A 17,512-nucleotide genomic window follows, 5' to 3' on the forward strand; every position below is an offset into this window, starting at 1 on the left:
AAAGTTGTAATATTTGTATTCATTCCTTCATTCGCCGCCCCTATGCAACGCATGACCTGAAAGTACCTAACTTATTTATGACGTGACTATGAAAATTATTTTTTTTATGTACTTAATAAATTGTACAATATTCATACGTTGATCACTCACTACTAATTTATTATTGTAGCAGGTTAATTTATTTTCATATATTCCATGTTTGTTTAATGTTTCTTTGTGCCGCAGATGCCGTCATGAGCTTTTATAATTATTTTTTTTACGAAAACAGTCTATTCCATGTAGACAATTATAATAAATACCTTTTTCTGTGGGCGCATAAGCTATCATATACATCGATCCAGTAATTGTTAATTTAAATTTGTAATTTTCATACATTTTGATACACTATTATCACAAACTAAGATTATATGAGGTAAATATTAGGTTTGGTTTGGTCTAAAACTCTAAAAAGAAAGTTGTAAAATCTCATGGCCACCTCTGCTGCACATTCAACAAAATAATAATCAACTTCCAATTACATCGAAACGTTATCTCTGTTTATTTTGACTAACTTATCTGGAATATTCATAGATAAGAAGGTTGATTTATTGATGATTTACCTGCCAATTCCTCGCATTTCTCCAACTTCTGACCCTGAGTCGCTACCAACGACAGGGCCGAGGCGTACTCCTTGTCGCACTTCACTTTGTTCGTCAGACATCTCTTGATGTTCTCCAGGAGGCGGAGTTCGGCGTCCTGGCGGGCCAGGAGAGCCTCGTGGGCCGCCCTCCCTTGGATCGTCGTAGAAAAAACCATCGTGGAAAGGAACTACGACTAAACAAACACTTGACACCAGAATGATTTTAACAATAAACAAATTCTACATTTTTAAAACAACACAATCACATAAACTCGTTTATTATTCCTGCTGTACTTTTTTGACACTTCATAAACACGTCACTTTTTTTTAGATCAACATTCGATTTTTGAATTTGAATAAACAAAACAATGCTTCAAAAAAATGTGTAGTTACGACATTTTATCCTAGATTGATAAAAAATCTAATCACAATAATATTATTATTTTGCAAACATATTCACGGTAGATAATCGAAGATTAAACGTTGTAAAGCATTACTTAATGATTTTGCGAAAAGTAAATAACAAAATAAAAACAAAGGATTGCCAACAAAGTTGTGTTTATTTGGCACGACCATATATATTATAAAATACCTGTTATAGGTTTATCAGTTCATACTGTTCACGGTTTTGTTTATTTTGAGAAGTGATCTCATTTTATTAAGTAAAACACGTTAAAACAATGCTAAATCGATAACAATCCATAATAAATCAATCCGGCACGATCTATTTCCGTTATCCTTCGAAGATAACGTAAATTTTAGTGGAATAAAAAAGTAAACAATTCAAGTTACGATCGAATCACGATGGATAAACACAAAACACACTACTATCTCCATGCTTACTCTCGCGAGACTAAAAGTTGAACTCAATGAAGTGAGACGCGAACACCGTTTTGGATATAGAAGTGAAACAGTGCTGCCAACCGTACTATAGTTATAGTATTAAATTTTGTACTATACTTTTTTCTGCGTATTATTTACGATATTAAAAAGGTTAGTACGCCCAAAATACTACAATTTTGAATATCGGAAAAAAACGCAAAAAAACATTAAAATTTCGATATTTCCGTTCCATAAATTGGTGCAAAGTAAGTACTATAATTTTGCAACGGAAGCAAATTCGACGAAGTAAGAAAAAAAGAGGTGAAAAAAGCCTATGACTATGATTTATTAAATTCGCCGATAAGTGTTTTCGGTCAGAAGAGCTACATAAATAAAAAAGGCCTCTGAATTTCTCAAATTCCCCTTTACTTACATTTATTAGCAAAAAAACAAAAATCCTGTACATTTTCAACAGCTGATGACAAGGCGTACTATATTTTTCGGAAATACTATAATTTCTTGGACGGCGTACTATAATTTGGTGACAAAAAGATGGCAACACCGGAGTGAAGTGAGCCGTACATAAATTAATGAACGGCCGTCCTCTCATTGGATAATAATAAAATTGTATATATCGCCGTTTTAGCGCCAAAGTATTTGAAAAAATTATTCTGCGTTTTCAAGAATATATTGAAATAAGTGTAGGTACAAGATGTTTAGTGTACCATTATCCAAGTCGAGTAAATCGACATCAAAATTAAAAATGTGATTGATGAAAATGTGAAAATGTGAAAAAATAAATGTGATTTTTAATAAATAATTCATGACTGTTTTCAGTAATCTTTCATCTTTCTCAGATACCTAATCATTTATTACAATTTCACGAAAACTTTTTAGTTAAATTAAATTAAAATTAAATTAAATTAAATTATATATTATAAATTTCAGTATTTTAATAGATAAATTAATAAAACTATCGGATCATATTCACTTTCCGAAAAGGCAGCATAAGACACTATTCAGTGTTTCTCAACCGGTGGTCCACAGAAATCTTCTGGTGGTCCGCGAATTTTTGGTGTTAAATGCCATGCTAAAAATTTCAATAAAATCTTCAAAACCCGTCCACCTGCAAGTGTTTGTGCATTGTGCTTTTGTTCTTAAAATATATTAATGGATTAACGTGACGAAATCAACCGCGATCAGACATTATTGTACGTTACTATGTAAATTATATTTTTTATTTCTGCGTTAGCGGTCCTCAAAATGTTCCTCTTATTTTCAGTGATCTGCAGGTGTAAAAATGTTGAGAAACACTGAATGATTACGAATAGCTGACACATTAATATTATAAAAATATGATCTTTGAAATGATGTGAAAATGAAATTTTAATATAATTTTAAAATGAATTGAAATCGAAACTTTTCTCTTCCTCGAAGTCTCTGGGATTGTGATAATTCTGACTGCCAAATTCTAATTCACTTTTCTTCATCTTCCCCTTCCTCTATAAGCCAGATGGGGTTAAGATTAAGACGTTTAACTTACATATTGTATTAAATCAACTATTTCAATCAACAATTAATTATATAATATAGTTAAAACTAAAACAATGGCGCCGTTTAACGTGCCATGTTTGTGTTAAAACTACAATATTATTATTGTATAGATAATTCTTAAAATACCACCACAAAAGTCTCGTGAAAAATGAAAATACGCAAATACGCTTATCATAAATTGGTTGCAAGTTGAAGTATTGATAAAATAAAATACTCAATGGGGCGTTTTTATGTCCGAGTACGGCCCACTTCATCTGTAGGCACTTGCCCACAAAACGAGCTTCAGTCTGACATTTACGTGCTCCGTCTGTAGGTACGATGATGCAATGTCTTTGATATAAACACATTCCACCGATTCAATTATGGCTAACTATTCATATTTAGATCAATATAACAAGTAGTGATTTATTTAAGTTTATGTGAATATTTAATTACTGATCTTCGCTAACGGCCCTGTCCACACACGGGATTTTTTCCGTTCGTCTCACGAATTCATCCAATTCAGCGCATTCAAATCGGTTTCAAAATGAAAAATGTTTTATTGGTACATACTCATACCACCAATAAAAATTTATAAACAATATTTTTTTTGTTTTATCCAAAGAGATTTCAATCTTTTTGGTTTTATCAATGTCATTCTAGCGACCTCGCTGAAATGCCAAATTAATGTTGGTAGATATATCTAATACCTTTACGGGAATATTCTGGCAGCCTGTAAATACAGGCAGGAGTATTTCTCAACTTCGTTATAGGCCGCAGATTGTCGCATGAGCTTTTATATGTTATATATTTTTACGAAAACAGTACCTATTACATATAGACAATTTTATTATATTAATTATTTTTACAAGTATCCCTAAATATTCTAAGTAACCCCATGATTGCTTAACGGTATTGCCACTAAAAAGCGTTGACATTTTTCTGTATCTTCACACCGAATATGTTATTATTTTGACAGGTGGAAGTGATCCTTGTTCACGTCATCTGCCACGCAAATTTACGAATTAATTGTATTAAATATTAGAGACCAGGATAAATATACATCAAAATGAATGTAAGTAATGATATCTGATATTTGCACGAAGCCAATTTACCCCAAATTTGTATCATGTACGTGTACTACACGCTTTCAAATCCATTGCATATGGACAACATTTTAGAATGGAACACATTTCAAATATAAATGAATGTGTAAAACAAGAGAATTATTATATCCTTACGAGATAACAAGAGTTTTTTACGTAATTTTAACGGAACTATAATGGCACTATCTTTCGCGTAATAAATATAACTTTTAATTTCTCTGAATGTCTAAAAAACTATCATATTATTCTTATATTTATACACTGGAAAATTTAAATAACATTTGTGTTCCAAGCATAAAAGCTTCGTTTATTGATTGTTTGACATTTTCACGTTATTATATTATAATTACATTAGTGGGAGCATAGAATATTCACACGTTTAACTGAAACATAGCCAAAGATACTATTATATCTTGAAAATTAACTTCAGTATGCAACAGTGCTTTACTACAATTTGTACTCAAATAATAATTTTGAAGTCGCTTACAATGTTTAAATACTGTTATATAAAAAAAATCAAAAAAAATCTGAACGTATCAGTAGCGTGCGGTATTTTTTTTTTATCTTGTGGCAGTTTATCAAAAAGTACACACACTCGATACAATAGTTAGAGTAAGCCGGCTGAGCATTGACCGATCAAGAAATCATTGAAGCATCGTCAATTTCAAGAATATCTTGGCGAACTCGAATCTGAATACGGCGATCTCATTTTTTACACCAAAATTCGATGGCTGAGTCGTGGAAACTGCTTATTAAGATTTTAGTAATTGAAGGAAGAAATTCTAATTTTTGTGAACAATTCCGACCATGTCCGATCCTAATAGAATCGTATGGGCCTCCACAGAGTAGAGGTTTGTATTAGCAGATTTTGTTTTTTACGAGAAATGGATGTCAGCCACTTGCTCAACCTATTAGGTCCTATTGTAAGCAATAATGGCAATAATAATATAGGTACTTAATATGTGAATTTTACGATGATCAATGGCTTCTAGATTTATGTTTTCTGACAGATATAACAATGAAATTAAATGAATTAAATCAGAAACTACAAGGTGAAAATAAGCTAATTACTGAATGTTATCAAGATATAAAATCCTTCATAACAAAACTCAAACTTTACAAAAATCAGTTAAGTACGGTCAAATAATTCAATTCATTTCCCATTATTAAACGACTTTAATAGTGACCGTAAAGATTTTTTGAAATATTCTAATGAAGTCACAAAATTAATTAAATAATTCGATAAGTACCACATTCGCATTTATCCAAAAGTATGAGGAAATGTTCAAAATATTCTTAACTCCATTTAACATGGGGTGGAATCAACACCTCCAAATTTACACTTATAGAAATGCAATCAAGCATAGAGTTAATGTGCATGTTCGAAGGGAATAAGCTTAAGTTTTATCAGAAATATATCCTCGAAGATAAATTTCCAAAATTAAAACGACTGGAAATGTGCATTACAGCAGCATTTGGGACTACATAATTATTGCTGCTAATCGTTCTTTTCGAAGTTAAATGTAGTAAAAACGAAGTGTCGCAGCAAGTTGCTCGATGGAAACACAATCTTACCTTGTGTGCAGCGTTTAATATTTTTTTGTTTTTGATTTCAGGAAGCCGATATTCCTATCGATATCCACGCAGGAAAGCTGCAGGATTGGTTAGTAAGCAGAAGACACGTTAAGAAAGACTGGCAAAAGGGAATTCTGCCAATCAGAGAAAAAATCAGCAACGCCATTCAAGACATGCCCGTTCACGAAGGCATCACAAAATTATTAACAGGCAGTCACATAAACTATTTTCACTGTCTGAAAATCATAGACATTTTGAAAGAGACCGAAGCCGATTCTAAAAATCTCTTTGGTAGATATGGGTCACAAAGAATGAAGGATTGGCAAGAAATCGCAAAGCTGTACGAGAGGGATAATACATATTTGGGAGAAGCAGCTCAGTTGTTGATTAGGAATGTTAACTTTGAAGTCCCGAGTTTGAAGAAGCAGATAACTAAATTCGAACAAATGCAAACGGTATGTTTTTTTAGCTAACTATAACTTTTTTTTTTTCTAGATACCTTTATTAGGGATTGCAATACCGGTATTTCAAAACCGGTATCTCAGTATTTTTCGATACCGAAACACTGGTTTTAAAAATCAGACAATACCGATATATTCGGTATTGAAAGTGGAAACAAAATCTATTACTAACATGAAGGGTTTAACAGGACTGTACATTTTTGTCGGATTACGAGATGTCTAGTTTACATCCATTGTCATTATACATGTAGGTACGTGTAAAAAGTACATTAAACTAATAAAAATTAGGTGGAATTATCAGGGGTACATCCACATCTAAGATCACTTCATAATATAAATTCATTGAAATATCATTCGAAGAAGAAAGTGCCATTCATTCAACTACTAAATATTTGTAAACTTCAACATCTCTACCATATCTTTCCTTTACCTATTTTTAAAGGTTTACATATTATAATATGTACATACTTATTTAGATATTTGTTCTACGAAATATTAATATTTTAAAGAGATTTTTATATGTATATTTATTGGTAGATACCTACATACCGGTATTCAATAGGAAATACCGAAATACCGGTATTGGTATTTTCATTCAGTATTGCAATCCCTAGCCTTTATGGATACTCACATTTACTAACAAGGCTTCTTTTAGGACTTCGGCACGCAAACTACTCTTCTTGATGCTCAAAGTCAAAGAGAATTTATGCTGGCTGTGAAAAATGCCTTATTGAAAACAATTCACCTACCCGCATCGGGTATTGCTGATTTCAATTCGTCCATGGCCTATGAAACCACCTTGCGAAACCCTGGAAAATTCTTTGTACTGAAATATCTTGCAGTTTACAGTGAAACAACCGATTTTACATTTATGAAGGGGCTGTTTTTATTCCCCGTAGCATATGTCTGATATTATATTCAAAATTCATTTAAATTAAAAATCCAAATTATTTGATCACAAGTTCGATGGATGTACGTGGCAGCAAAGAACTAGGGACCGAGAAGAGTGGAGGGAGCTAGGAGAGTCCTTCATCCAGCAGTGGATCGAAACCCTACTGATGATGATGATGATGAATTAAATGTATAGCAAGCATTGAAATGAATTCCAGATACATGTGTGCGTTTCTATTTATTGACATGCTGCAGTACCAAGGTTACAAAACGCGATAATAAAAGTTCTTTTGTTTACACCCGTTCAAATAATGTCTCAGCAAAGAAACTCGTTGTCGGAGAAAAGGTGAAAGAACACGTTGACATAATATGCTCCAAACCAATTTTATGATTTCCCTTTATTTAGGGTTTTTTTGATAGCCCCTTCAAAAACATAATAACCCGTTTACACGTACATTTATTGGCGGCAGTAGGTAATATTGCGACCATAGCGATAAAATGCAAATGTAAACACGTATTATCGTACACGTTGCATGACTGCATGTATGGATCAAAAAAAATGGCAGCTTTTGAATTTTCATGCGGTAGTTGCAACTAGTATGACGTATGCACATGTGCAGTAGAATAATAGTGGCGAACCTGCTGAAAAAACTATGAACGACAGTGCGCAAAGCATTTTGACGTTTACCAATTTTCACAACATAGCCCCATACAATGACAACAATACGTCTCGCTTACGCTTGAAGAATAAGATTGGTGAGACAGTCAGGATTTTTGCGTGTAAACAGTTGTTATTATCACGATGGTTTAATTTACACAGTATTGGTGCCAGTAAATCTATATAGGCGCTATATAATCGTAGTTTCACTATGGATATTATATTATTTGTTTAACTATTTTTTTATTCAATTAATAATTTACAAGATTCAGAATGTAACTTTCTTTATTGAACAAACATAATTATTAATTATATAATTTGAAAACATCTCAAATATTTTATCTCCTTTATTATTCTTTGGTTACAGGAATGTGACAAGAAAATGGCCGACTATGCCAAAAGAGAAGCGGCTTCAAAATCAGAGTTCAACGGAGTCTGCAAGCAAATTGGAATATCCGGTGACAAAATAAAAGTGGAGCTAGTCGAAAAGCTGAAAGAGCTTCCGGATATTTATGAAAAGGTATGACAGTCATGAGAGGAATTGAAATGATTCTATTCCTGTCAGACCTGACTCAACCATTGCCACGCGATCTGTCATGTTGACGTTTGGTTTTATAATCGTTGTTTTGACGCTATTCATTATTTGACCAGACAATAACGATCAAATGAGATAGTTTTGGCTATATTTTCCTCATTTATTGCTGCTCTAAACAGGGATTGACTGCTGAGCTCAAACTAATCTCGGATATTCTTACGCCAGTATATTCTTCTTCTTCCAGGCTCTCGGTTACTAGAAAGTTTCCCTGAAATGATAAGATGTAGAACTTGATATTTCTCAGGATTCCGCATGATGTGGCTAAAGTATGCCAACTTTCTTGTTTTTATTTTTCTGATTATTTCGGATACAGAGTATGCGTCTATATATCCTCATTTCGAAAGCTTTTTCTGAACGTTTTGTCTGTGTGTGTTAATTAGAGGTGAGTTAGAAATACTGTCACCAGTTTGCGTACACAAGTCTCGGCATGTACTACCCATACTCAGTATATGTGACCCAATATACTTGTTACAAAATGAGCGCATGCTATGAGATCTCCTTGGCCTCGCTACTAGCGAGTCCACTAGCTAGTTGGTACTGTTGCTACGTATGACATCATCACCGCGACTCGCTTATGTATAAACAATAGGTGATAAATTTTGTGTAATTATTGGATTACATTCTTTCGGGAATATGGTGACGGTACAGGCTTATTATGACAGCTCAAAACATGTTTGAAATAAAAAAAATCATTGTATATTCATTCAAGAATATTATAACTTAACATAAAAACAACTCATAAATTTATAATGTGTTTAGAATCGGCTGAGCGCTCGGTGTATTTTTAGCGATTCTATTAAAGCCAATATTTCAAATCGTCATTTCTTTCTCCCCAATTGTAAAGTTTGTATAGTGAAGGACAGAAATGGTGACTATACTGTAATAATATGGAGTTAGTTTTAGTTCCAGTTGAGTATGTATTAATAGTAAGTATTTTGGAACAAGTTTTGATACAAAGTATTAGGGGTGGGAAAACTGGTTGATTTTGTAGACTAAGTATGCTTACTACCAGTATAAAAAAATATCACACTTGTTCCAAAATATTTGGAATACTATATAGAGCGTTTGGCGTGCGTATGCGAAGTTAGTCTCATACTCAACTGGAACTAAAACTTAACTCCATATTAGTATTTGAAATATCGGCTCAATAGAATCGCTAAAAATACACTGAGCTCGGTTTTTCGAAATGTCCCATTTATTATAAAAGTTTAAACGAGTTGTTTTTCTGTTAGGTTATAATATTCTTGTTGACACAAAATGAATAACGATGTTTTTATTTTATTTTAAAATGTTTTGAGCGGTCATAAGAAGCCTGTGCGTCATCTCACCATGCTGCGACACAAAATTTATGACCTATTGTTCATACATAAGATTATGTCATTCGAATGCATAGGCCATAGGCATAGACTAATAAATTGAAATATATTTGTATTCAAGTGCTATCTCGCTCGCACGCATTTAATGTCAATAGTGGTGAAAGTCTACCAACTGGCTAGCGACTCGCGATGATATCATCACAACTTTTTTGGAACAAGTTTTTTGGGTCACACATACTGAGTATGGGTTGTTTCATCCGATTGAGTACACAAACTGGGGACAGTATTTTTAACTCACCTCTATTACGCACCATTAGCGAGGGCTGTGAGACTAATCAATTCACTCCCCAGAGATATTAACACTTATTGTTTAACGTTTTTTATACATTTATTTCTTCTCTCTTCTGAGGATAATGTTTGCTTTATATTTTTATTTAACTTTCTCGATTATAACTGGTTCTTTTTACATGTAAATGTCAACGTTCTGAATTAAGATTTGTTGCGTACACAAGGTTTATTTTAAAAATAAAGAAGTATAATTTTTTTCAGATCGGAAAGAAAATGTCTTGTCTGAAACCGGCTATACAGCTCTACACCGCTTTCACCAAATGTATAATAAGTGAACAGCAGTCGCAGAATTGCGTAGCCATCGTGAAATATATCGTGGAAAAAGGCAACACGACAGTCTACGAGTGGACATATGGAGAACCTCCGCTTAGAATCGAGCCGGATCCTATTCAGATTGAACTGGATGTTGACGAGAGTAATGGGGATGCCGAGGTTTGAGGAAATTTCTGTATTAATTAATTTCAATCTATAATGTAGTTAGCTTTCAAGTATTCTAACACCTAAGTACGGTAGAATCTCACTAATATGGCGCTTTATATAAAACCTTACGGTACTGGATTACTAGAATGTATGGAAGAACATTAATATTTTGCGGCTCTCGTGGTGCAGTGGGTAAGGCGCTGGCCTTCCACCCGAGAGTTCTGGGTTCGATTCCCGGTCATGACAAAAACATTTATGTGTTTTTCGCAAAGCCTGGGTGTTTGTGATTGTTCAAAATTACTAACAACCACCTTGTACGAAAAAGCAAGGACATGGTTATTAATAATTCTAAAAAAAAAAAAAATATTTGTATATACTACATCGGATTTTGCTGTTGCAGTCAGTGTAGACGGGCTAAATAATATTTTGTCGAAATAAAATAACATAATTATTTTGAAAAACCTTAGGAACATGCATATTATTAGAAAAAAATCTTTAATTGCTTCCACAGATTGCCTCCTGATTGGTGTAATTTGAAATTGGTTATATGAAATAATTCACATGAATTAAAAGCACTCACTCGGAAAGTAAAAGACGTGAGTTCGAGTCCCATTCGGTCCAATTTTTTTTATAGGATTTTTTCTAATATGCATGTTTATGAGGTACTAAGGTACAATTTCCAAAACTTGTTTTTTATACTTGCTTATTTACTTAGGTAGTAATAAGGTTTTCACATTCTATATAAACGAGGATTACATAAATGGAATCTGTGTCAGTGTGCATTTGCCATTAACGGTGAGTGCGCATACTGCCTGATGATGCCGAAAGACGAAACCTGGGTTGTAAAAAATTACTCAAATGCAAAACTTAAATCAATTAGAATTTAAATTGAAATTCAACTACCCTCAGTCAATAGTATTAATTTGTATATAAATCTATACGTTCCGTGTGTAATCTTGACTCTCTGAAGGCCTAATTACAGAGGCAGACTGGCAGACCCAACCAGATTCAATGATCGTCGTGAGCAATCGTCGACTTTAAATAGTAATTATGCGGAACGTTTCAGCCACCAACTCGATCGTGTTGATACTTGATTTGATTGGTTCATAATATACGCTTAGAGCGGAATGCAGAAACATTTGTCATAACTAAAATTTCCTTACCAGAAAACACTATGCAGAAACATTGTCCTTAGTTAAGATCATTTCTATTGAAAATAATACCATATAGCGCGAGGTCTCCGAATACTTTCTCGCTCGCACATCGGTCGTCACTACAGTCGACGCGGGCGCCCCCACCACAGCGCATTCCCACTATCGGGCGTTCCCCACCGAAGCGCACCGGCCTTATCAGCTGGACGGCGAGGGAGGGGGTCGCCTGGTTGGCAATATAAGGCGATACACGGCCTAGAATCATCAGTTAACCTTGGGCCAGCTTGGCCCTGACTCAGCATAGTAGTCTTGCTTGATCTGAAAATGGTATACACGGCTTCCCGTAACCCTATCAGACCACAGTGAGCTATTCTTGCAAAACCCAGCTCAACACAGTAGTCTTGCTTACTCTGAAAACGGTATACACGGCTTCCCGTAACCCTATCAGACCACAGTGAGCTATTCTTGCAAAACCCAGCTCAACACAGTAGTCTTGCTTACTCTGAAAACGGTATACACGGCTTCCCGTAACCCTATCAGTGTACAGTGAGCTATTGTGGTGAGCCAGGCACGAGCTCAGGTTTCGCCATATTTACACCTTCAACAACACAACGAACCCTTACGAATTTATTAAGGAAGTACTTACTTTTACCCGTATAACCATATTTAAAAATTCTCTTTCCTATAGTTTAGGTAAATTATTTTATAATTATTAAAAGAATTGTTATGACAACTGCATTTTATAAATGCAATAACTATAAATACATATTAATATTTAATTATAATACTCTTATGTTTCCGTTATAAGTCATTATACGTGATTCCACAGGCACCGTAAGATATTTTTTTTAACATGGTAACACTAGCGTCAAGTGTCATTCTTCACCTGGCATTTTGTATTTCCGCGGGCTGGCGTATAAAAGTAAAATAATATTCTGCAAATACATGCCAAACGAATTAACACCATCAATATCCATATTGAGATACATTGTTAAATGAATTTGAGTGTATGGACTGTTTTATAGACATGCGAATTTATTTTGACAGCAGCTGTCAGTGGTAAATGGTAATACAGAAGGGGGCGTGTTCATAACAAAAGTAGTCTACGGTTAAGGATTCCTTAACTCTATACTCAGGATTGTCTATAGTTAAGTCATGCTTTTCGGCGACTTATCCTTAGGATCGAAATCTTAGATTGTGAATTCCGCTCTTAGTTGCTACAATAATAAGTTAACCAAAAAAAATTTATTGCCCAGCTTGGCAGCAACACTAAACAGTCTTCTCTCATTATGTTGTTACTCTAAATACCAATTGGAGATGACATTTAGACAAGTAACGAGTTGTTGATTGTATTTACTAGGATATTGTTTTAGTTTTGTATTATTATTGTATGTTAAAATAATGAATAAAGTTAGGCACCCTTCAATTCATTATGTAAACGTAAAATTTGTGTTGTTATGTTAAACGAAAGACGAAAACTGCACGTGCGGCTTCACTTAGAAGCTCGAGGGTAATTCGAATATTTTTGTAGGTACTTGGTAATCGTCGACAAGATTGTGCCCAAAAAATAAGAATTGTTCCAATTCGTTCACAATTGTAGGGAACGACTCAACAGTGACTTTTCACGATCTGCTGATGTAATTTGATCTTAACTCTTTCTTTAGATTGACTTTGGAGATGCACCCGCAGAAGAGGGAGAGATTGATTTTGGAGCAATGGACGAAGCGATTGACTTTGGCGTCGAAGACGATGGGCAACAGGGTGAAATTGACTGGGGAAACATTGACAGTGTTCAAGATGGCAAGGTATGTGATACTCTTCAATATTATAATGATAAATTCATATTTTTGCTATTATTCGCCACCCAGTACAGGCTAGCGCTGCTCAACCACCCTGTATGGAACGTTGCTAGCTTGAATCTCTGTAGTTCAGGCAAGTCCAACTTCAAGTCGGCTGTTCACACTTTCCAATTCTCATTCTTCAACTTGAAAAAACGAATTCTATTTGGCTGAAGACAATTAAACAATACTTGTCTTTATCAAAAATAAATACGGGCAGTCCTCTACTTTCGTACGTAATTGGTTCCTGAAAATATGTACGAGTGTTGAATGTACAAAAGGAGCTATGTAAAAAGAAAACATCGAAAAGTGTACTTAATATTTATTTATCAATGGGTATAATAAAGTCAATGAGGCGTATTAGCAATCAGGTGTTTTCTTTATAAACTAGTCAAGAGATAGTTGAATACCACCCTTTTGTATCTTCATTACTTGATAGTTCTACAACATGTATGGTTATCGGTAACCGGACAAAACAGAACATGAAGAAACAGAACAGGGATAAACAGAACTATAATTCAGAACTATAAAAATTCAGAACAGATTACATTCAAATAGCTAAATTTCCGTTTTTATCTTCACAGAATTAATTATTAAACCCATTATTTCGTTGTAGTCACCCAAGCATTTTGAACATATTAGATTGATTAAGACGAGATAAAGGTTGCCCGAGTTGAGTACCGTTTAATTGAGTTTTCCCAATAATTTTATTTTTACGACATATTGAAAACTTGTGATATTAAAAATCTATACAATGCTGTCACGCGGCCTGGCCTTCTTCGTGGTTAGTTTGAAAATGGCTTTCACGTTTAACTGGTTAATGAAATAAAGATAGGAATAGTTAATGCTTCTTCTTCAAAATCTTAATGATACCATATTATGTTACAACTGAATGAATGTACACGATTTTTACATTTACACAACAGTTGGCCTTTACAATGCGTCCTATACAATACGTGTTTGCATTATTTCTGCTATCGCTTCACGTTGTTGTATGAGGAAATGTGCTATCGGACTAGCCAGTGTGGGATGGCTTTAAGAAATTTTTCTAAAATATTTTGTTTTTCTTTTTAACATTACAACAGGCCATGAGACAGTAATGACAGTAGTGTAGTAGTAGGAGTGAAATAATCACAGAAACATCCAGGCTTTGGCAAAGTGACCTCACCAGTAATCGAACCCAAAGTATTTGTGGAGATTTCAAATTAATATCTATTTGATATTTTCCAGGATTCGTTTGAAGGGCTCGATGTGGAGATCTCATTAGAAGAATCGGGCATCGTTGTTGAAGACGGCGGCACCATGGGAGGCGTGGCTAGCGGAAAGGAGGCTCTGACACTCCTCGATAACCCGGCGACTCGATCTGTTTTCGTGGATCAACTTTTGGAGGTAAAAATTATAATTTCACTTTGGCATGCAGGGTCACATGCAGCCCAGGGGTTGTGCACCACTGCTCTATGGTGACCTATTGAGCGCAAGTTGATTTCAAATTGTAGAAACTTTTTATTGCATATTTTCCATTATCTATAGCAAAGCACCAATTTTTGTTATTTGAGATATTCTCAGCAATGTAATAAAACTTGCGTTGTAGAGTTGGGTGCACAGCCCACAGAAGGCGGAGACGCGACGTTTTCATTTTAACGAGCAGCGCAACTGTTCAACAATATTACAATGTGATCTAATACTGCAGAACCCAGTAAATGTGGCTTTGTGAAAAGGGCTGGGCCTACTCAGTTTATGCTGTCAGGGTTTTGTTCACAGAACAGATAATAAATAGAATTCCGATAGGGTATATACCAATACAGTAAATTTTGGTGCTGGGTTTTGAATGTGTGAGTGTCCTACGAAAATGAACCACGCATTATAGACTCGCAATAGTGTGTGTAATACACCAATATTAAATGAGCATCAATGCATAAACCGAGAGCAGTTGTCATTATTTGACGTATGTTGTATTCTTGACACGTGTTTATGTTTATCCCGTATTCTTCCTTACTCGAGATCGGTTGACTGCTTCTCCTTACCCGTTAGGTATTTCAGTTCCCATTATTTCAGAGTTCCCTGGTTTTGTTGATGCCACTCACATTATTTAGCTATCTTTTCTGTTGTTGGTCCTGCAATTCTCGCCAATCGATTTTTTGTGGTCGGTTTCCAGGTGATGTAAAAAAAAATTTTTGATCTTGATTTATTTACCGAGATAATGAAAAACAAAAATTTTACAGCATACTTTGCTACTGACATGGGCTACTAATGAAATTGTCTGCTTTTTGTGTGTCGAGCAATGCTTTTTGAACCTTTTTTGAACTCCACACCTTATGATACCGTTTACTTGCATTAAGATATAAGCATTTTGATCTAATATTGTGTTACAAAAAAAATAAATATTAAAGAAACACAGCAAGTTTAATTTATTTTAATGTTTTTCGATGTAGTATCTAAATGTGTAATTTTCGTTACAGCTGGAAGCCTTCCTGAAGATGCGTCTCTATGAGATATCCACGGATGCCCAGTCTAACACTTTTAGCCCTTTGCAAGACCTTCCATTGGAGTCTTCAGATTCCATCGCGGCAATGTTAGACCTTGTTCAAATATCCTTTTTGGAAATGACAGAAAAGAGAGTGAGCCATTTACACAACATCAAGCATTCGCCCAGGTATTATTTTTGGTTTGATTATAAAAACAATGTTTACTTCATAATAATGTCACTAGAACAGGAGAGATGGTATTTCTGGAACTTCTTTAGTATGGTAGATGTAATTGCCAGAGGAAAGTTTATATTGCGTTAAAACTTGGAAGTGAACTATAAATGAATCTGTAGTGCTAAATGGCTGGCAGCTAACTTAAACAGTTGATCATGAGTCTCTTTTTTCAGCTTCGCTTCGGCTCTCTTCAACATCTTTGGTTACTAGTAATTTTTTCCTGGCCTTTGCAGATACGTGGACACTCTGGCAGCTCAGTTGAAACAGAAATTGACAATTAGCAACAAGATGAACACATTAAGCGCAGCCGTCAAGATTAGGAAGAAGGAGTTCAACGAGCAAGGAAAGGCTTTGGTGCCCATTTTAAACCTCATCATAAAGAAGTCGAAAGAATTACAACAGCAGGTTGGTGTGATTTTAGTATTTAGTATTTAGTATTTGAACTTATATAAATTCAATTGCTGTCTGTTGGTAAACTCATGATCATTAACAAATTTGTGTTCACCATGCTTAGAACATTGATAAACAAACCTGTAACAGGGGGTTACTAAAATGTTAATTTTTCGTTTGTTTTCTTTAAATTGTTTAATACACGGTTTTGTGATGGAGTACCACAATTTTGTTATTTTTCTTCAATCATGTTTTTTGTCTTTCAGATCGAAACCGACATTTCCAAAAAATATCATGGCCGACCCGTCAACCTAATGGGAGGTGTGAAGAACTTATAATATAAATAAAATATGTAGTTTTTTTACAATGTGGATAAGGATATTGGTAGTATTGTTACAGTGAAATGAATGTCTATTCATTTATTTTGCAGTCGGTAAATGTATGTCTGCTTATACTCCGAGCGGTGATACTACTTCGAGTGAGGATCAAGGGATTCGGAATCCTTCGGGTGGAGTTAAGAAAAAGGTTTTCAAAAAACAACCATACATGGTTTTGGCGTAAAATAATATTAAATGTTTATTGTAATATAATCTTTTGTAATGTATATTGTAATAATATATTATATATATCAATGTTTTTATTAATTTATTTTGAATTTTCCCTGAAAACCAACCATTTACACATTTCAGCAGAGTGGCTGTTATATTACAGACTTTATTTTACCAGCACAATTATTGTATAATATGTTCAATAAAGAATTGTACATTCTTGAATTTCGTGAATTATTTTTTGAATATGAAATAGTTTTACATCCTGTCAATTGTAAATTGCCAAAACGATAGCTTCCTTGCTATGAATCAAACACATATTGAAAAAAGAACATGTAACTTTTGTCAGACACGGGATTAAACCCTCATTCATACTTCCACCTCATAGAGGCTCATATTATGCTTTACTTAACAGTGAAAATGATAATTTACTTTGTTATGGATTATGTAAAACACCATAAAAAGTATTTTTTCGTGTCATGGTAAATTGTATTAATTGATATGTCTCTAGTACCTATTACGGGAAGCGGCTTTGGAAGACA

At 34.3% G+C, this 17,512-nt stretch overlaps 2 protein-coding genes across 3 annotated transcripts in view; one reads left to right on the forward strand and one right to left on the reverse strand.

Annotated features, from left to right (window-relative positions):
- The window catches only part of FER (tyrosine-protein kinase Fer), a 200,028-nt gene extending 198,554 nt beyond the window's left edge, over positions 1 to 1,474 (reverse strand). For both annotated transcript variants that reach the window (XM_085945306.1, XM_085945307.1), the window contains exon 1: positions 600 to 1,474. In XM_085945306.1, coding sequence (XP_085801432.1) covers positions 600 to 795 — 196 coding nt within the window. In that variant the 5' untranslated portion in view covers positions 796 to 1,474. The remainder of the gene's footprint in view (positions 1 to 599) is intronic.
- Positions 1,475 to 3,924: 2,450 nt separating this feature from the next.
- On the forward strand, positions 3,925 to 16,938 carry LOC147073164 (CDK5RAP3 protein homolog). Its single transcript, XM_085945313.1, has 9 exons — positions 3,925 to 4,049; positions 5,697 to 6,110; positions 8,033 to 8,185; positions 10,126 to 10,356; positions 13,160 to 13,300; positions 14,564 to 14,722; positions 15,793 to 15,986; positions 16,266 to 16,437; positions 16,689 to 16,938. Exons 1-9 carry the CDS (start codon positions 4,044 to 4,046, stop codon positions 16,758 to 16,760), a joined length of 1,542 nt encoding a protein of 513 aa, XP_085801439.1. The 5' UTR covers positions 3,925 to 4,043; the 3' UTR covers positions 16,761 to 16,938.
- The last annotated feature ends 574 nt before the right edge of the window (positions 16,939 to 17,512 follow it).

The sequence above is a fragment of the Rhyacophila brunnea genome, unplaced genomic scaffold (genome assembly GCF_057557595.1).
Source record: "Rhyacophila brunnea isolate RB1 unplaced genomic scaffold, BYU_Rbru_1.0 scaffold_18, whole genome shotgun sequence".
In the NCBI taxonomy this organism is placed as follows: domain Eukaryota; kingdom Metazoa; phylum Arthropoda; class Insecta; order Trichoptera; family Rhyacophilidae; genus Rhyacophila; species Rhyacophila brunnea.

Excerpts from the sequence above, each read along its gene's own strand:
- LOC147073164 (XM_085945313.1), top strand. Across the intron at positions 10,357-13,159 it reads AGAGTAATGGGGATGCCGAG|ATTGACTTTGGAGATGCACC; the intron begins GTTTGAGGAAAT and ends CTCTTTCTTTAG. Across the intron at positions 13,301-14,563 it reads ACAGTGTTCAAGATGGCAAG|GATTCGTTTGAAGGGCTCGA; the intron begins GTATGTGATACT and ends GATATTTTCCAG.